At 36.3% G+C, this 22,176-nt stretch overlaps 1 protein-coding gene across 1 annotated transcript in view; it reads left to right on the forward strand.

The window, feature by feature from the left end:
* The window catches only part of IFNGR1 (interferon gamma receptor 1), a 36,884-nt gene that overhangs the window by 8,727 nt on the left and 5,981 nt on the right, over positions 1–22,176 (forward strand). Inside the window, exons 2-6 of the mRNA XM_069077276.1 lie at positions 9,117–9,231; positions 10,018–10,184; positions 13,043–13,227; positions 19,093–19,282; positions 21,879–22,003. Of these exons, the coding sequence (XP_068933377.1) occupies positions 9,117–9,231; positions 10,018–10,184; positions 13,043–13,227; positions 19,093–19,282; positions 21,879–22,003 (782 nt within the window). The remainder of the gene's footprint in view (positions 1–9,116; positions 9,232–10,017; positions 10,185–13,042; positions 13,228–19,092; positions 19,283–21,878; positions 22,004–22,176) is intronic.

The following is a 22,176-nucleotide window of genomic DNA, read 5'->3' on the forward strand; positions in this document are numbered from 1 at the left end:
GCCCAGGGTCACACAGTTAGCAAGTGTTAAGTGTCTGAGACCGGATTTGAACTCAGGTCCTCCTAACTCCAGGTCACCCTGCGACACCTAGCTGCCCCTCTTTCTGAACTTTCTGTTCTCTTCTAGGTATTTTAGAATGTTTCATTGGACCTCACTTTTTTTTTTCATTTGTCCTGCTAGCTCCATTGTCTTCTCCTGTTAAAATCTTAACTCCATTGATTTTGTTTATGAGAAACTTTTAGTTTTCTGTAGTCAGAATTGTTGATTTATTTCCTGAGTTCCTACCTAAACCTTGTTTAGTCAATAACTCTTTATCCATAATTGTGAAAGTTGTCACCTTACCTACCTGTTCTTCTAAATCTTTTTATTATGTGTCTTTATTCCCAGGGCGTGTATTTTTTTGGAATTTATTGTGGTATTGGTGTGAAATGTTAGTTTAAACCTAATTTCTTCAAGTCTACTATATAGTATTCCCATTAGATTTTGTTCAATCACTTCACAAGTTGTTTCAGCCCCTGTATTTATCAAGCATGCTACTATATTTTATTGCTTTTGCATCTTATATACTTAATGTGTTCCACCAATCAACTTTTCTACTTTTAAACATAGAAATAAATCATTTCTATGATTACTGCTTTGTATTATGTAGTTTGAGATCAGGTGTTGTTAGGCCTTCCTTTCTTAGCTTGGTTGCTCAGGGGTTAAAACACTGGGCTTAGAGTTGGGAAGACCTGAGTTCAGATGTGACTTTACTTGTCAACTGTGTGACTCTGGGCAAGTTACTAGACCTCTGTTTGCCTCTTCTGTTGCCTCATCTGCAAAATGGGAATAAAAATAGCACCAGTCTCCCAGAATTTTTGTAAGGAACAAATGAAATATTTGTAAACCACTTAACACAGTGCCTGGCACTTAGTAGGCACTATATGTTATTATTTTTCATCGATTCCCTTTGACAACAAAGTTCTAGTTCTTGAAAAGTAACCTTTTAGACCTTTGTTATGAAACTAAATCTGCAAATTAATTCTATGTTAATTATTATTGTAACTGGACTAACTTTTAAGTATTTAAATGCTATGTCATGCATGCATATAAAGAATTGATATTTCATTTTACCTTTAAGAATAATGTAATTTTCTTGTATATCAATTTTAACCATTTTGTCTTACAATGATTACTGCCCACCTGTTTTTTGGATTTACTTGAAGCATAATGAATTCTGCTATAGCCACTTGTTTTAACCCTGTGTAATTGTTTGAAATGTGTTTCTTATAAATAATATATTATTGGAATTCTGCTTTCTAATACATTCTGCTAAACTCCTTGGTTTTAGGAGTGACTCATTCACATTCATTGTTATGATTGTTAATAATTGTTCCTTCCATTATAACCTCTTGCATTTTTTCCTCCTGCTGCCTTCTTTACAAAAAGGGGAGTGGAGAAAGACGGTATCTGATCATTACCCAGAGTTCTGTAATCAAAGTGGTTTGTTCCTTTCCTCCACCTTTCCTCATCAAGTCCAGACCACAATCTGTTTTACGTTTTTGTTTTCTCTTAATCACCCATTATCAGCCCTTTCAAAATTGAAGTTTGTTTTGCTCCTGTCTCTTCCTTGTCACCTTTCCTGTCACCATTTCTATTCCTGTTGAGTTTAATTTATTTCCACACCAAACTATACTTTTGTCTACAATCCTTTTAACTTTTAAATTGTATCAATATTTTTCCTTTACATTTGTACATATTTACAGATTACCCCCATTTCATGAGATATCATTGTAACAAAGTTAAATATTTAAGTAAAATTAAAAATACAGTGACCTCTGAAAATTCATGCAGCATTCACATGTATAACACCCTCTCTTTTAGAAATGAACAGAAATATATTTTGTCTCTTCCAAACCTAATCCATTAAAAAAAATAAAGAACATTTGTTACAAATGCACATACTCAAGCAAAACAGATCCCTCTAATGTCTGTACACAAAAACATTTTTCATCACATCCTGAATCTTATCATCTTTCTGTAATGAAAACATGTTCCGTCATTGGTTCTTGAAATCATGAATGGTCATTGTATTGATCATAGTTCTGAAAGGTTTCAAAATTGTTTTCTCTTATCGTATTGTTGTTCTTGTATAAATTGTTCTCCTCTTTCTGCTTATTTATATCATTAGTTTATAAAATGAACTATTTCCTCATTTCTTACAGTACAATACTACTTCATCACATTCATGTACCACAACTTATTCAACCATTCTTCAGTTGTTGAGCATCTCTCTTAGTTGCCCTTTTTTTTTTACCACCACAAAAAGAGCTATTAAAAAATAATTTTGGAAGATGGCGGAGTAGAAGCAAGACCTTCCCACGGCTCCAGCTTCCACCCTCCCCAACCCATGTAAAAAGGGGACTCTAAACAAACTTTGGAGCTGCAGAACCCACAAAATGACACAGAGAAGCTAACCTCCCGCTGAGGACAGCCCAGCAGGCTAGCAGGAATCGGCCAGCGCAGCACTCTGGGTGCCGAGGCCAAGGCTTTAGCCCCAGGGTGGGCCTGACCAGCCGCCAGCCAGAGGGACTCCAGATCAGCAGCAGCTGTGGCCGTTTCCAGATTTATCAATACATAGATAAGAAGGACAAGGTGAGAGGCCAGTGCAGTCTGGACTTTGGGACCAGTAAGTGGGAGTGCGTGGCTTTTACCCCCGGGGCGAGAAACCTCCCAGACGCCAGCACAGCCTGCCAGCGCCACGTGGCAGCTTCAGCTCCTGGCCTGCAGAGTGTAGGGGGACCAAGCACCAGTCTGAGGGGTAATCGCTCTTGCTTTAACCTGCTTGGATCTGGATTGCAGTCTAGGGTGGAGGTCCTGGGGTGTGTGTCCACCTTGCCAGAGCGTGTGGAGACCTCAGAGAGGGCATCCATCTAATACCTCTGGCAGCTGAGAAAACCCCAGCGTTTGGGACAAAAACTCCCCTGTCTGGTGGCAGAGTCCTACTGTGGCAAAAAGCCCAAAAGTCAAACAATTGAGTGGCAAAATGAGCAGGCAGAGGAAACAAAGCAGACAGAAGATTCCAACATTACACTCCTATTTTGGGGATAAGAAGGAGCAAGGCATGGAACAGGAGGAAAACAGTGAAGTCAGTACTCCTGCACCAAAAGCTTCAAAGGAAAATACAAGCTGGTTACAGGCCATAGAAGACCTTAAGAAGCAGATAAGAGAAGTGGAGGAAAAATTGGGAAGAGAAATGAGGACAATGCAAGAAAATTATGGAATGAGAGACAACAGCCTGAGGAAAATAATACCTTAAAAAACAGACTGACTCAAATGGCAAAGGAGGCTCAAAAAGGCAATGAGGAGAAGAATGCCTTAAAAAGTAGAATTTACCAGATGGAAAAAGAATCTCAAAAGCTCACTGAGGAGAATCATTGCTTCAGAATTAGATTGGAGCAAATGGAAGCTAATGACTTTATGAGAAATCAAGATGCTGTCAAACAGATCCAAACAAATGAAAGAATGGAAGGCAATGTGAAATATCTCATGGGAAAAACCACTGACCTGGAAAATAGATCCAGGAGAGATAATTTTAAAATTATTGGACTACCTGAAAGCCATGACCAAAGTAAGAACCTAGAAAGCATCCTCCAGGAAGTTCTCAAAGAAAACTGCCCTGATGTTTTAGAACGAGAGGGCAAAATAGAGGTTGAAAGAATCCACCGATCACCTCCTGAAAAAGATCCCAAAAAGAAAACTCCTAGGAATATTATAGCCAGGTTCCGGAATTCCCAGATTAAGGAGAGAATATTACAAGCAGCCAGGAAGAAACAATTTGAATATTGTGGAAACACAATCAGGATAACCCAGGATCTGGCAGCTTCTACACTGAGGGATCGAAGGGCTTGGAATGTGATATTCCGGAGGTCAAGGGAGCTGGGATTAAGACCAAGAGTCACCTACCCAGCAAAACTGAGTATCATGTTTCAGGGGAAAATATGGTCATTCAGTGGAATAGAGGACTTTCACATTCTTGCTGAAAAAACCAGAGTTGAATAGAAAATTTGACATTCAGATACAAGAAGCAAGAGAAGCATGAGAAGGTAAACAGGGAAAAGAAATCATAAGGAACTTATCAAAGTTGAACTATTAACATTCCTACATGGAAAAACAATAATTGTAACTTATGAAACTTTTCTCAGTAGTTGAAGGGATTAGAAGTATATATATGTGTGTGTGTGTGTGTCTTTATATGAGGGTATGTGGGCATATGAATACATATGTGAATGTGTGTATATACATTTACAGGTATACATAGATAGAGGGCACGGGACCAATTTAACAGAAAGGGATGATACTTAAAAGGTGAAATTGAGAGGTGAGAGGAGTATAATGAGAGGAGATGGGGAGAGACAGATTGGGGCAAACTATCTCATACAGAAGAGGCAGGGGAAAATGTTTGCAATGGAGGGGAAGAATAGGAGGGCAGAAGGGAATGGGTCAACCTTATTCCTATTGAATCTGGCTTGAGGAGGGAGGGAAATACACACTAAATAGGGGATCTCACCCTCCAGGAGAATGGGGGGGAAGGGAATGAGAGGGGGGATGATGGAAGGGAGAGCAGGCTGGGGGGGAGGAAAGTTGGAAGCACCCAGTTTTGAAAAGGGACAGGATCAAAGTAGAGAATAGAATGGGTGGGAGGGAAATGTAGTCAGTCTTTTACAATATATGTACTATGTTATTGTTTTGCATTAGCCGCACATATACAACCTATACTGAACTGCTTGTCTCCCCAGTGGGGGTGGGTGGCAGGGGGGGAAGGGAATGAATCTGGGATTGAACGTTTTAAAATCAAATATTCAAATATATGTGTGTGTGTGTATACTATTATTAATACCCTTACATTTAATTAAGAAATGGGATGTACAGACACTGAAGCATAGAGATCCATTGGAAAAGTCGAAATGAGTATGGGAGAAAATATGGGAGAGAGCAGATTGGAGGTGGGGATATCCTGTGGGACTGCTATTTTGGGGGGATGGGTGGGGGAAAAACGGGGAGAAAATTTGTAACTCAATCTGGCGGAAATGAATGATGTAAATCAGAAGTTAATAAAGCATTAAAAAAATATATTTTTGTACACAAAGGATCTTTTCTTCTCATTAAAATCTTTTGAGTATAAGCCCAGCAGTGATGTAACTGAGTCAAAGGTTATTGTTTAGTAACTTTTTGTATATAATTCCAGAGTGCTTTCCAGAATGGCTATACCCATTCACAGGTCTGCCAACATTGCATCAGTGTGCCCTAGCCCTTTTCACCTGTTTAGTGACTTATAAGAACTGATTCTGTGCCCCATTTCTGTCCTAAAAGACCAAATCTATCTTCAGTCACGTGGCTATAGCCCTTCCCTAACTCCATCCAATTCTCTTCTACCCACTAATTTTCTGCCCAATTACTGCAGTTATTTTGCTTTCCTTATTAGCATGATCCTTTTCCCCACATTAGCAAGTTCTGAGTCTTCTGAAGTAGTTCTGGCTTTCTTGATTTGACCTCTATACCGTCCGTCTTCTGTCTTCTAGAAGTCTTTATGTGTAGTTCTGGACTATACAGCAGATATTATTTCCTCATCTTTTTTCATATCCTTATTAGTTTTTTGGGGGTAGCTAGGTAGTTCAGTAGATAGAATTCAGAAAGACCCATCTTCCTGAATTCATATTTGGCCTCTGACTATGTGACCTTGGGCCAGCAGTAACCCTGTTTGCCTTAGTTCCTGTCCTATACAATGAGCTGAAGAAGGAAATGGCAAACCACTCCAGTATCTTCTCCAAGAAAACCCCAAATGGGGCCATGAAGAGTCAGACACAAATGAGCAACATCATTAGTCTTTGGGGGATGGTTTTTAGATATTTATTGAGGTTTATGGGGGGGGGAGAGCTAGGCTACTCTACATAAAACACAGGTCTCCAATTTAACAAAACAAATGCTTTTGTTGTAGTCAGCAAACAAGTACAGTGGAACTTCATTCCTATACAACTTTAACTCAGTCATATGATTATAAATATGTCATCTGTAGAATGTCATTTTCAAAACCTGCCTATTTGCATACCATTATTAAAGATGCCCTCAACATAAGTTGATTATTCTCAATTATTTTTTGAAAATGGGGGAGTAGGCATTTGATTTGGCAGTTGATATTTTCTCAGCTACTTAGTTTCGTAATAAAGAGTGAGTGATTTTTTTCCCTCATGCCTTTCTTATCCTTTTGTCTTTTAAGTATCTTAATATTTGATCCTCAATGCCCTCAAAATTGCCTTGACTAATATAGATAGCCATCTAGGTATTCTTGATTATTTCAGCTACTTTTCTAACTTTTTTGGGGGGGAACAGGGGAGAATATTTCATTATAATAAAATATGATACGTAAGATGCTTAATAGAAACTAGAAATTGATAGCTAAGGTAGAGTATGGGTGAATAATGCTAAGAATAGAGTGTTGCGAGGACTAGAAGGAGTGCCTGTGCTCAAGTAGTTTATATTTTTCTTGGTGGAATGGGAAGTGCAACATTTAAACAGAGAAATGATGTAATTAGAGGATTGAAAGAACACTAGTAAGTCATGGAATTAGGAAAGATTGCTTGTAGTTGTAGTAATATTATATTACTCACTTTTATGTGCACTTTACATAGAAATATGTTATTCTGAGATTTTCACATCTCTTAGAGAGAAGCAGTATTGGTCCTACTTCATAGATAAGGGAGCTATGTTTCAGAAAGATTGAGTGACTTGTCTAGGGTTGTACCAACCAGTGGGTATCAGAGGTTGGATTTTAACCCAGGTCTTCCTGAATCCAAGTCCAATATTTTATTCACTAATTCACCAAGAGGTAGAATCTTATTTGAGACTTGAAGGAAGCTAAAGTTTCTAAGGAGTAGATGTGAAGGAGTGCATTATAAGTATATTAGAGAGACTATACAAAATTATGAAGATAGGAAATGTAATGTTGAGTTCAGGGAAAATCAGGCAGGTCAATTTTGTCTAGCCAATAAAGTATAAAGAAACAACTGTAAAATATGTCAGGAAATGTATACTAGATTGTGATTGACTTGAATCATAATTGTTAGCTGCATGTAACTTCAGTGAAATGTGTCCCCTACCTTAAATTTTTTTGCAGATAAACCACAGCAGCCACTTTTTTCCCCACACCCTGAATGTTGTTACTCATCATAAAACCTTTGTGGTTAATAGATGAAGCTTAATATGTGTATTTTCTGAGAAAATTGTTCTCTTTTCCATTTTGTTTTAATTTTTGAAAATCTCTCTTTTAATTCTGTAGTGTATTTTGTATTTATGTACTCATATTCAGTAACTCAGAATGTGCTTTTGAATGAAATTTACATCTAGCCCGCACTAGCACCTTCCTCCTCATTCAGTCTCCCTCATTTCACTGCCCTTTTCATGATGCTGAACTAAAAGATTGCTGCTGTACCCTCCCATCTCCTGCCTTAGAGTAATGCACATTGATCATTTACTACAGCTAGCCAACTCCATCTACCTAACCATGTTTCTCCTTCCTGACATGCACCCTCCCTTTCACCTCTTGCTCTGAACTCACGGTGGACCAGTGCTTACCATTGCTTCTGGAAAGAACACGCCAATCAGTTATCCTATTGACTCTATTTACCATCCTCCTGGCCATGATTCCCCCATATATGTTGTCTCCTCTTATTAGAATTTAGCTTCTTGAGGTCGATAGTCTGTCTTTATTCCCAGCACTTAGCATAGTATCTGGCACATAGTAAGCATTTAATAATTTTTTTCATTTACTCATTAAGCTTCTTTCACTCATCCTCAGACCCACATAGACATTATTTGAGCCCAGAAAAAGAAAGAGTTAATATTTCTGCCTCAGCCTGTGTAAACACATACAGATTATGAACAAAATCACAAAAATTTGAGCAACAAAGAAAATAGATGAAATGAAGTCATTAGGTCCTATTAGAAAGAATAAGATAGCCAAAAGAGCTGCATGGGACAGAACTAAAACTAGTAAGATTATTTGCTTTCCAATTTACCTGTAAGGGTTCTTCTTCAAAAACCAAAGATCATAGTATCATAGTAAGTGACTTATGTAAGGTCACAATAACTAGGAAGTATAGTAGCATGACTAGAACTAGAAGCCAAGACTCAGAATTCCCGTCCATTTTTTCTGCCACCCTGAGATGGCACTAACAACGAAGAGGCCTCTTAAAGTTTAGGTGGTGGAAAGACTTACATGATTTGATGATCATTGAATTGACAGAACCAGGAGAACATTATACATAGTAACAGCTACACTGTGCAGTGATCATCTGAGATAGACTTAGCTCTTCTCAGCAATACAGTGATCCAAGACGATTCTAGAAAGCAGTTTATTTGAAAATTACTCATACTATAAACTCAAAAAGGGGTCAGCAGCCATAAATGAAAGTAATTAATAGAAGTGTAGAGTCTAAAAATGAAGAGACTGATGGTACCACTGTTAACTCCTCTGGCTAGATCACATCTGGAAGGATATGATCAGTTCTAGGGTACTACATTTTAGAAGAGATAATGATAAAATGGTATATGCCCATCTAGATAAAAGTGACCAGGATGATTTATTATATTTATCAGGATAATGAAGGAACTCAAAACTGTTACATAAGAGAATTAGTTAGAATATTGTAAATATTAGGTAACAAAATAATTTAGGGATAGTATTTGGTTAATTCTCAGAGTCTCAGTTTCCTCATCTGTAAAAAGAGAGCCACATGACTTCTAATATTCCTTTCAGTTCTGAACATATGATCTGATGATGCTGTTGTTTTCATGAATGTATTTCTTCATGTACTAAAAATATATTACTGATGTGTGACTTCAGAATTTAATTAGTTCAAATTGTCACCAGGCACACAGTTATAAATCATCATGTGGATTAAGAATTATCCTTCCATGATGACCTCAAATTTAACATAAATGAGATTTACTTTATACAGATTATTAAAGCACAAAATACAAAATTTTCTAAAGTTATTACTATCTACTCTTTATTTTGCTAATTACTGTTAGTGTTAGTTTATTAACATTTCCTTTTAAACTATCTGAATCTCTTACAGTGTCTGCACCAACTAATGTTGAAATAAAATCTTACAATTTGAATTCTGAAGTATCTTGGGATTGTGAGATAACATCTCAGACTCCTACTTTCACAGTGGAGTTAAAGGACTATAAGTAAGTGTTACTGTTTTATTTGGTTTGCATTGTATATTTGTTTTTTATTTAGTTCCTTTGTCTCCTATACAAAAGGATCCTTAGCTGGCCACATGGTGACATAGAAAGATGTCAAATTAACAGTATCTGTGTTGTATTGTATTTTAATTTGTTTTGTTAAACATTTCCCAGTTACATTTGAATCTGGCTCTGGAGTTTTGCCTGGGCCAGGAATTTGACTTCTCTGTTCTAGGCAACTCTCTCAGACTCTTTAGTTGTAGAGCAGACACCAGTCTGCATTACTAGAGGTAGTTCCTTAGTAGAAGCTCCTATACCACTCCATTACCTCTGTTCTTCCCAGGATTATCTAGGGGATCTATTTTACCTTTCCTCTTAATGTAGCTCCCTAATGTTTGCAGCCCCTCAATCAGTGTACAGCCCTGGACTCTCTTCTGACCCTTTGCTGCCTTTCCCTACCCCTCAGAAACCCTCCTCAAGAACCCATTCACTATTTATAACATTGCTCCTATGATATTCACTGCCTCACACCAATCTTGTTTCTCTTAAAGTTTTTTTTTTTTTCATGGAACTAATTAATGATGTTGGGGAACATATTCCTGTGCTATATATGAGTATTAGAAGTGCCTATAGTGTCTTTGGTTAAATACTATCTTAAGACTCATTAGGTTTAATGAAATTAAGCTTTAGTGCTTTTAAGCTCCTCCCTTTTTGAGGTTGTCTCTTTTAATGCTATTATTTGGGTGTTTATATGCTAACTATCACAAGTTGCCTTATTTTCATTTTCAGAGAAGGGAAGTGGAATAAAGTCTGCACCAACATTTCCCATCACTTTTGTAACATATTTGACCATGTTAAAAGGCCACTGAGTTATTACTGGGCCAGAGTTAAAGCTACCATTGGACAAAAAGAATCTTCCTTTGTGGAATCTAAATTATTTTTTCTTTATGAGAATGGTGAGTACTGTGTGTAAACATAACATTTCTTGACATTCACAGTTTTTAAATGTATTTTTATTTTTATGAATGAATAAAAAAGCATTTATTAGGCACTTACTGTTTGTCATGCAATGTGCTAATTAATGAAGATTCAAAGGTTAAAAGGAAGACCTTCCCTGCCCTGAAAAAGCTTACATCTCAACATCAACACAATGAGGAATAGTGCTCAGTGTAGCAGCAAGCACCCTAGCATACCCAGGATGGCTGCTAGCACAGGTTCTTAGATCTGATTTTCTAAAGGAAAGCAACTCAAAATGGGTTAACAATCTTACTTTAATCAAACATATATCACTTACCTAGTTCAGGGGAAAAAATCAGCACCCTGAACTTCAGAGAATACAAACAGAAGTTAAAAGGAGACAAAAAAAATACAGAGAAACATACCAGCAGACAGGGCTTCCAGCTGTCTGACCATTACATCCATACCTAGTTAGTTACCAGAGAGGGAAGCACCAACATCTGGGTTTTCAAAGCTGGGGGGCTCAACGGCTACGCAGAGTCTCATCTGGCCAAATCACACAACTCTTCGCAAAGTGAGCCCTGAAGCAGAACCTCACATCAGGATATATATAGCCTTCTCCCGGGTCAGAGAATGTCACAACCCTCTTGACCCACTGCCCAATCACAAAGTAACAAGGTGTGGGCGTTTCTGAAAAACAAGCCTCCTGCCACAGGCTCCATGTGACCACATTCAGCCTATTAGGGGGCAGAATATATTTTCAAATCAGGGAAGGTTCTCAGATTCACTTAAGCCTGTCAAGGTGCGCAGGGGCAGGGAAGATCTTCAGATTCCCATTCCCATTACACTCAGGCAGGGTATTTTGAAAAGGGATAATGAGTAGAGCCGTTAGGACATTTGATAAACATGTCCTTTCCAGAGAGGGTAATACAGATTTTTGATTGCTGTTCAGAACTAGGGGTGGAAAGCAGTGGTCCCCCTCCATTATTAGTTTTATTGTCTATTTCATTTAGTTTTTCTTTTATTTGTAAGCTTTGCCATTGGTTGTTTATATGTTAAGTTTTGAAACATGTCAAATTGCTTAACATCAGAAATAGATACAGTTTTTAATCCATAGAAGTGACATTTTGAGGCATCCTGAAATGAGCTCCAAAATATCATTTTGAATAAAAACCATGTCTCTATCTGATTTTGAACTATATGACAATGCTAAGGACTTTAATGAGAACTTTATTTTCTTAGTCCTCAGTAAACATGACTGTTTGAGGAAGCAGGGGCTGTAGCCCCTGCAGAGGCAATTGACAGATTGTATTCCCAAATGTGTTGTTCCCTGGATTTTTTGCTGCCACAAAAGAAGAGAGGAATCCAAGTAAGCTCTCAGAAACTTGGCCAAATAGCAAGAGCACTAGACTTGGGAATCAGAAGAGAAACTTAGGAGCTGATGTTGAACTGCTTTTCCAGGGGCTTTGAGGCTTACCTGCCCATCAGTGGTAGTTGATTATTGGATAGTGGGAATGGTAGGCTCCTTCTCTACAGAGATTGCTCATTATTATTGGTGGCTATAAGGAATGAACTAGAAGTAGTACTCATCTGGGGTGCACTGCTATACCTAGGGCTCTTGGACTCTGAGTCCTGGTCAGTCTCTACTGGAGTTTGAGGGGAGAGAGTGGTGGAGGTCATCTGATCTGCCTGGCCCATATCACCTCCTATCTTTCATGATGAACTTGCTCCTTCAGCTAGACTGACTGGCCTGCCCCATTGGTGACAGTTGGTCAGCAACTGGTAGATAGAGTAGTTTCCTTCTCCATGGGGTTTGCTCTTTTGGACAATGATTTTTGGGGCTAGGCTGAGAGCAAGGTTGGTTATCAGCTGGAGGGGGAGTAGAATCTCCTTTAATGCTAAGATTATGTGTTTGTTTTTTGTTTTTGTTTTTTCAATTGGTCAAGGATTCTGAAATTTCTAGTATGACACTCTCAAGAGACCAGTTTTGTAAATCCAAATACAAAGCTGAAGGTCAGCTTACCAACTTATTATTTTAGTGATGTTGAAAAGGATCATGATCAACTTTTCTATACTGAGAATAAGAGGGAATTAAATTGCATAATGAATTTCCTAAGTGAATTTTGTTAACTGTTAGATTATAAAGAAAAGTTATAAAGTCTTCTGAATATTGTATAGGATGATTTTTTTCTAAAAAAAAAAAATCCAGTATGATCTATGTATTATTCTACTTGGGCAAGGGAGGGACTGAACTTTCCAGCTAACTCTCCACTTTCTATCCCCAGCTCTGCTTGATTTTGAGTCCCCAGAACATGATGCCCCTGAATTGGATCCCTAATTAGGTCTCTAAATTATTATGGCATTAGATAACTAGGAAATAAAGTTACTGATAAGTCAAAAGTATCTTGAATCAGTCCTGTATTTAACACTGGTAAATTCTGTATTAGAAGGCTACTTAGAAGTGATAAAACAGTTGCGATAAAATGCTGGGCCTGGAATCAAAAAGACCTGAGTTCAGATACAGCCTCAGACGTTTGCTAGCTTGGTGACCATAGACAAGATTTTGTACTCAGCCTCTGCTTGCTTCAGTTTCCTCAACTGAAAAATTACTATAATAATAGCACTTATCTCCCAGGGTTGTTGTGAGTATCAAATAACATACTGTTGTATGTCCTTCCCTTCTAGTTACCTTTAATATATTGTCTTTCCCTGTTAGATTGTAATTTCCCTGAGGGTAAGGAGTCTTTCTTTTTTTAATCCCCAGGGTTTAGCACAATGCCTAATATATAGTAGGTGCTTAATAAATGTTTATTGTATTAAGCTTATATGCCTAAAAGAATATTGCTGCTTATTTCAGGAAAAATAGGACCACCTAAACTGAAGGTTCAGGAGAAAAATCACAAACTTATTATTGATATAGACCATCCTCTAACAATTGTTGAAGGAAAAGAGAAAGGACCTGTGTGTTTTTATTATGATGATGATGATGATGATTGCAGCCTATTCACATACAAGGTGTATTTGAAGATAAATGGAAGTGAGGTATGTTCTGCATTTTTCAAGTTAGAAATATAGTGTAAGTTAGTTATCTGTACAGTAACAAAAGTATTCTGAATATCTACACATAAAGTTAGGGAAAGGGTGAAGAAGGTATGAATATTGTGGAGGGGATTTTATATTTGAATTAATCATCATCAGCTTAAACTGCTGAAACTCAGTGAAATATTTACTTTGTCCCATTAACTATGTACCCATAAATAATATTTTGACCTTGATTATCACCTGATGTGAAACAGTTGTCACAAGAAGAAAGACCAAAAAAGCCTAGAAACTGCTTAAGTCAGCAAGCATTTGAATACCTTGCAAAGCAGGAGGAAATGGCAGCCCAGGACAATACTGCCTTAAAACATAAAATCATTTGTGAAGTAATAGAAGAACACATATGACCCTGGGCAAGTCATCTGACCTCTCTGAGTTTTAATTTCCTCATCTGTAAAAATTAGAGAGTTAGCTGATAAGGACCAATTAGCCTTTATCCCAAGAGCATTCATAGAGGTACCTGGCAGGAGGATAGCAAGTACATAGAAAGAACAAATTTCTTAAAATAGAACAGGTTTTCCAGAATTCCTCTAATAATTTATTTTCATCATAAGTGACAAAAGAGTCATTACATTTGCAATCCTTATCTCAGATAAAGCAAATGCAAAAATTGACCTAATTAAAAGAGATAAGGAAGGAAACTATATCCTGTTAAAAGGCACCATTGAGAATGAAGCAATATCAATACTTAACATATATTCACCAAGTGTTGTAGCATCCAGATTCCTAGAGGAGAAGGTAAAGGAATTAGAGGAAGAAATAGATAGCAAAACTATACTAGTGGGAGACCTTAATCTCCCCCTATCTGAACTTGATAAATCCAACCTCAAAATAAACAAGAAAGAAGTTAAGGAGGTGAACAGGATTTTAGAGAGGATAGGTATGATAGATCTCTAGAGAAAACTGAATGGGAATAAAAAGGAATATACTTTCTTCTCAGCGGTTCATGGCACATACTCAAAAATTGACCATGTTCTAGGGCATAAAAACCTCACAATTCTATGCAGTAAGGCAGAAATATTAAGTGCATCCTTCTCAGATCATGATGCAATAAAAATTATATGCAATAAAGGGCCAGGGAAAGACAGACTAAAAACTAATTGGAAATTAATTTAATCCTAAAGAATGAGTGGGTCAAACAAGAAATTATAGAAACAATCAGTAATTTCATTCAAGAGAATGATAATAATGAGACAATATACCAAAATCTGTGGGATGCATTAAAGGCAGTTCTTAGGGGAAGCTTTATATCCCTGAGTGCATATGTGATTAAATTAGAGAAAAGGGAGCTCAATGAATTGGGCATGCAATTAAAAAACCTAGAAAAAAAACAAATTCAAAATCCCCAATTAAATGCTAAATTAGAAATATTGAAGACAAAAGGAGAGATTAATAAAATTGAAATTAAGAAAACTATTGAATTAATAAATAAAACCAAGAGCTGGTTTTATGAAAAAACCAACAAAATTGATAGACCCTTAGTCAATATGATAAAAAAAAAAGAAAGAAGAAAACCAAATTATGAGTATCAAAAATGAAAAGAGTGAATCTACCTCCAATGAAGAGGAAATCAAAACAATAATTAGGAATTATTTTTCCCAATTGTATGCACATAAATTTGACAATTTTAGGGAAATGGATGAATATTTAGAAACATACAAGTTGCCCAGATTAACTGAAGAGGAAATAAATTACTTAAATAATCCCATCTCAGAAAAAGAAATTGAACAAGCCATCAGTCAGCTCCCTAGGAAAAAATCTCCAGAGCCAGATGGATTCACTAGTGAATTCTATCCAACATTTAAAGAACAATTGATTCCAATACTCTACAAACTGTTTGGGAAAATTAGTGAAGAAGGAGTCATACCAAATTCCTTTTATGACACAAATATGGTAGTGATACCTAAATCAGGAAGAGATAAAACAGAGAAAGAAAATTATAGACCAATCTCCCTCATGAATATATAGATGCAAAAATTCTAAATAAAATACTAGCAAAAGGACTACAGCAACTTATCTCAAGAATAATACACTTTGATCAGATAGGATTTATTCCAGGAATGCAAGGATGGTTTAATATTAGGAAAACCATCAGTATAATTGATCATATCAACAATAAAACTAGCAGAAACTACATGATCATCTCAATAGATGCAGAAAAGGCTTTTGACAAAATACAACATCCATTCCTATTAAAAACATTAGAAAGTATAGGAATAAATGGAGCCTTCCTTAAAATAATAGGTAGCATCTATTTAAAGCCATCAGCAAGTATTATATGTAATGGGGAGAAGCTAGAAGCATTTCCCATAAGATCAGGGGTGAAACAAGGGTGTCCACTATCACCCCTCTTATTCAATCTGGTATTAGAAATGTTAGCAGGAGCAATTAGAGAAGAAAAAGAAATCAAAGGAATCAAGTTAGGCAAAGAAGAGACCAAGCTATCACTCTTTGCAGATGATATGATGGTATACTTAGCAAATCAAGTAAAAAACTGCTTGAGACAATAAATAAATTTGACAAAGTTGCAGGATATAAAATAAACCCACATAAATCCTCGGCATTCCTATATATTTCCAATGAAATTCAACAGCAAGAAATAGAAAGAGAAATCCCATTTAAAGTTACTGTAGACATTATAAAATATTTGGGAATCTACCTGCCAAAACAAACCCAGGACCTGTATGATCATAACTACAAAACACTTTTCACACAAATAAAGTCAGATCTAACTAATTGGAAAAATATCAATTGCTCATGGCTGGGTCGAGCTAATATAATAAAAATGACAATTTTACCTAAATTAAATTATATATTAGTGCCATACCAATTAATTTACCAAAAAACTACTTTATAGAGCTAGAAAAAATAGTAACAAAATTCATTTGGAAGAATAAACGGTCCAGAATATCAAGCGAATTAATGAAAAGAAATGCTAGGGAAGGTGGACTAGCTTTACCAGATTTCAATCTGTACTATAAAGCAGCAGTCATCAAAACTACTTGGTACTGGCTGAGGAATAGAGGAGTGGATCAATGGAATAGATTAGGCACACGAGATTCAGAAGTCAATGACTATAGTAATGTATTGTTTGATAAACCTCCAGACCCTGGTTTTGGGGATAAGAACACCCTATTTGACAAAAACTGCTGGGAAAACTTGAATATAGTCTGGCAGAAACTGGGCATAGACCATTATCTAACACCATATACCAAAATCAAGTCTAAATGGATTCATGATCTAGGTATAAAGGTTGATACTGTAAGCAGTCTCATAAAACAAGGAATAGTTTACCTATCAGACTTGTGGAGAGGGAAAGACTTTATGACTAAACAAGAATTAGAGAACATTATAAAATGTAAAATGGATAATTTTGACTACATGAAATTGAAAAGTTTCTGTACAAACAAAGCCAATGTAACCAAGATTAAGAGGGAGGTGGGAAATTGGGAAAGAATCTTTACAACCTATGTCTCTGACAAAGGACTCATTTCTAAAATATACAGAGAATTGAGTCAAATTTATAAGATTACAAGTCATTCCCCAGTTGATAAATGGTCAAAGGATATGAACAGGCAGTTTTCAGAGAAAGAAATTAAAGCTATCTATAAGCACATGAAGAAATGCTCTAAATCACTACTGATTAGAGAAATGCAAATCAAAACAACTCTGAGGTACCACATCTCACCAATCAGATTGGCTAAGATGACAAAACAGGAAAATGACAAATGCTGGAGAGTATGTGGGTAAACTGGAACACTAATGCATTGTTGGTGGAGTTGTGAACTGATCCAGCCTTTCTGGAGAGCAATCTGGAATTATGCCCAAAGGGCTATAAATACTTTCATACCCTTTGTTCCAGCAATACCACTCCTAGGGTTATATCCCAAAGAGATCATAGAAATGGGAGAAAGACCCGTATGTACAAAAATGTTTATAGCAGCTCTTTTTGTGGTGGCAAAGGGTTGGAAATTAAGGGGGTGCCCATCAATTGGGGAATGGCTGAACAAGTTGTGGTATATGCATGTTATGGAATACTATTGTGCTATAAGAAACAAGGAGCAGGCAGTCTTCATATTTACCTGGAGAGGCTTAAAAGAATTGATGCTGAGTGAGAAGAGCAGAACCAGGAGAAATTTGTACACAATTACAGACACAATGTATGTGTGATGACCAACTTTGATAGACTGGACTCTTCTCAGCAGTGCAGTGATATAAGTCAATCCCAAAAGACGCATGATGGAGAGAAAAATGTGCATCCAGAGAAAGAACTAGAAAGAACTAAGTTTATATCCAGGTGGAAGCAAAATACCTGATCTTTTTCGTTCTCTTATTTGGTTTTATGTCCTCTTTACCATTTTTCATTCCAGCTGGTACAATCCATCCTTATAACCTGACCAATGTATAATGTGAAAGTATTTACAGATCCTATACTTGACTATAAGGTGCCATGGGAGGGAGGGGGACAAAATGTGAAACTCAAGGAATTGTGTAATTGAATCATATAAACTAAAAGGAAACAAACAAATTAATAAATTTTAAAAAAAAGGAATCATTACATTTGAGATACATGGGATGATAACTGACCACAGAGAGAAGGCAGAAATTCTCAGTTCTATTTCACTGCCAAAGACAATGACCTTTGCATTAGAAATGACTAAAAACAATGGCTGACAAGGACTTTATACCTAGATAATAAGAGAGAACTTTGTAGCCCTTGACAAATTCAAGAAACTTGGTCCAGATGAATTACACCTTCAGGTACCCCCAAAAAAAAACCCACCAAGTGAAAAAGGAAGAACAGATGCATAGACTGCCACCACCTCTTGACTTGATACCTCTGGCACAGAAAGAATAGACATTTGCCAAACTCCATTCACCCACCCTTTTTGTCAGACCCATGTTGGTCTTCGGTCACTCTGTTTTTGGGTACTGCATATCTCTCTCCCATGTGTCTGTCCCAATGTGTTGTTCTTCTTGGTTTCAGCCAGGTCCCCTATGTGGCCCCTGCATGTTCCTCCTCTTGCTCCCACTTCTTTGTCCCTAGCCCCAGTATGTCCTGGAGCCATGTGCTTGTCCCCTCCCTCCATAGATGTGAGACCCCATTCCTGTTTCTCTGCCTCCCTTCCCCACATCTGTAGGCAAATTCACCTTATATAAAAATTGCTTTATATTGAGGTCTTTGAAATTGTCCTCTTAAAGTAAAAGAAGAACTTTCTATATTTGTTGTCTCTCCCATTAGAATGGGAGTTCCTTCTGAGTAAGAACTGACATAGGAGTTTGTTGATGATATCAAACCTTACTTTCTTGAGGTTATCAGATTGGTAGATGAAAGGAATTCTGTAGATGTAGTACACAAAGATTTTAGTTAAACATTTGATAATGTGATTCATACTAAGATGTCGGGATGCTGACTAAATGATAAAATAATTAGATGGCTTTAGGACTGATTGAATTAACATGGTAGTTGTTAATGGTTCAGTATCATCTTGGCTGGATGTTTCCAAGCGGCCTAAAGTTTTGTTATATTAAAAATGTAAAAACTATTCTTAGCCCAACACAGTCTTGGCCCTTTATTGAGCACTCAGTTATTAGCACATCATTCCCACCTTTCTGTATTGAATCATGATTATACAATTAGTTGTCAGTCCCCTCCAATTTGTCATCTACAAACTTAATTATTTAAATTATTCAGATTTAGTAAATACTTACCATGAATATGGTCTCTATGGCACGTCTCTAGATTGACTGAAGTGATGATTGTTTAAAATTTTTAATGTTTTATTCATTTTGATAACTTTCATACAGATCACTGAGGAAGAACCTCAATTTTGCAGTGAAACTCAGTGTCAGTTAATTATACCAGCAATTTCATTTCATTCTGAGTATTGTGTTTCTGCCGAAGGATTTTCTGACAACTCTGCTATTTGGGAAAGTACAAGTGAGAAATCAGACGAACAGTGTATTACAACTTCACCTAATCCTAAAAGAGGAAAAGGTAATGTGTTGTTAATCTTCATTAATCTTACCGGTAAACCTAAGTATTGTGACTAACAATTATAGAGGAGTTTCAAAGATGTGATCTAATATGGAATTTAGTTAAACTCTGATTTGAGATGCTTAAGAACTGAATAATTTTATCTGATGGGGAAATTCAGAGTAAAAAAAATGTCCCTTAGACCTATAAAATATAGTAAAACCTTGTTTAACTGGATGGAATACTCAAGAAAGAAGTACTGTTTTAGGGGATGTATTCAGGCCAAAGGGCTACAGTGATGAAGGCTTAAAGTTCTCTACTAATAAAACTTTTTTCTTCTTCCTGAAAGTTTCATAAGGTATCTTTTCAGGCACTTAGATTTTATGTATAAGACAAATATATCAGAGAGTTATCATCAGTTTAATTAATAGAGGGATGTCTTTTTAAAATCTATAAAATATGCAACTTTTGACCTCCTTTAAAAACATACACAGAGCTATATTGTGGCTTAAATAAAAATGAAAGAATTTACTGCATAACTTGTGAAGTCTATTCTAATTTCTTTTTTTTTTTTTTTTTTGCTTTTTGGAGGGCAGTTGGGGTTAAGTGACTTGCCCAAGGTCACATGACTAGTTTTTTTGTGTTAAGTGTCTGAGGCCAGATTTGAACTCAGGTCCTCCTGACTCCAGGACCGGTGCTCTATTCACTGTACCACCTAGCTGCCCCCTAATTCTTTTTTAAATGGAAAAATATATAAGCACTGCCAGAACTTCACATATTGTGCCTTACAAATGTTAATTGAATGGTTAATATGGATTTTTAATTTTATTGGTTTGGATAGTCCTCCACTAATGCAGATTGCAACCCTTCTACCTTCTGATGCTGTATGATTTTTGTCTGTGTCCTTCCATAAGTCCTCCATATAGAATAAAATTCTGTCTTAGAATTGTAACTCCAGGCATTTAAAATCCTTTCCTTACAGTATGGCAAGAACTAAGTATAGACCAACATCTTATACCATATACCAAGATAAGGTCAAAATGGATATGTGATTAACACATAAAAGATGATACCATAAGTAGATTAAGAGAACAAGGATTAGTTTACCTGTCAGATCTATGGAGAAAGAATGAATTTATGACCATAGGAGAAATAACATTGGTAGATGTAAAATGGATAATTTTGATCATATTAAGTTAAAAAGGGTTTGCAAAACAAAACCAATATGGCCAGGATTAGAAGGAAAGCAGAAAACTGGGAAACAATTTTTACAGCACATCTCTTAGACAAGGCCTCATTTCTCAAATATATTGAGAACCAAATGAAATTTATAAGAATACAAGTCATTCCTCCAGTTAATAAATAGTCAAAGGATATGAACAGGCAGTTTTTAGTTGAAGAAATAAAAGCAATTGATAGTGATGACATAATGCTCTAAACCACTACTGATTAGAGAAATACAAATTAAAACAACTCCTGAGGTACCACCTCACACCTGTGAGATTGACTAACATAACAGAAAAGAAAAATGACAAATATTGGAGAGGAAATTGGGACGCTTATGTGCTGTTGGTGGCGTTGTGAACTGATCCAACCATTCTGGAGAGCAATTTAGAAATATGTCCAAAGGGCTATAAAACTCTACACATAAACCTTTTGATCTAGCAATACCACTACTAGGTCTATATCTCAAAGAGATTAAAAAAGGAAAAGGACTTCTTTGTATAAAAATATTTATAGCAGCTCTTTTTATATTGAACAAGATTTGGACATTGAGGACATTTGGACATTCCCATCAGTTGGGAAATGGCTAAACAAGTTGTGGTATGTGATTGTAATTGAATTTTATTATAGAATTGTAATTGAATATTATTGTGCTAAAAGAAATGATGAATATACTGATTTCAGAAAAAAAAACTTTAAAAGACACTAATTGGTGCAAAGTAGAGTGAGTTAAACCAGGAAAATATTGGACACAGTAACAGCTGCGAAAGATTTAGCTATGCTCAGCAATACAGTGATCCAAGACAGTGCAAAAGGACCTATGATGAAAAATCAAATTGCTATCCCCCTCCAGAGAAAGAATTGATGGAATCTGAAGATCAAAACATGCTATTTTTCACTTTCTTTATTTTTTTAATGTTTTTTTTTTCCCTTTGGGCCTGTGTCATCTTTCACAACATGTCTGCTCTGGAAATATGTTTTGCATGATTGCACATGTGTAATCTATCAAATTACTTTCCATCTCAGGCAGGGGAGTGTTGAGGGAAAGGGAGAAAATTTGGAACTCCAAATTTTTAAAGAATAAATGTTAAAAATTGTCTTTACATGTAATTGGGGGGCAAATAATTTATTAAAAAAATCCTTTCCTTCCTCATCCCCCAATGAGATTAGTAGTGGGGAACTAATTTGCCAAAGGTCACATGGTTAGTGACGAACTAGAACCTGGGACTTTACATCCCCTGCTCACTTAACTGTTCCTACCATGGTCTGAATGTCATAGTAGCTGAAATTTTACTATATTAAGAAATAATTTTAAACAACTCTTATAAATTATCCAGATTATTGTACCTCTGTGCTATCTTCATGTTAATCTTGTTTCTTTTCTCTTTTTTAGATTCTTCTCTGTCCATCCTAATTACTTTTGTATGTGCTGCCCTCATGGCTATAGTACTCATAATTTACCTGGTCTGGAAAAGAAAGGTGTTTCAGAGAAAGAATTTAACATTTCCCAAGTCATTGGTAACTTATTTAAATATTTTTCCATTAATTGTTAAGGTTAATATATGTTAAACTTGAAGTTTATAATAATTTTATTCATCACTTTTTAAATTTACTTTTTAATTTGCAATATTCAGTTCCACAATCCCTTGAGTTTTAAATTTTCTCCCCTCTGTCTTCCTCCCCTACCCCCA

This window comes from Petaurus breviceps, unplaced genomic scaffold, assembly GCF_028583685.1.
Source record: "Petaurus breviceps papuanus isolate PSGF00001 unplaced genomic scaffold, PetGlider_PUasm1.0 90977, whole genome shotgun sequence".
Classification (NCBI taxonomy): Eukaryota; Metazoa; Chordata; class Mammalia; order Diprotodontia; family Petauridae; genus Petaurus; species Petaurus breviceps.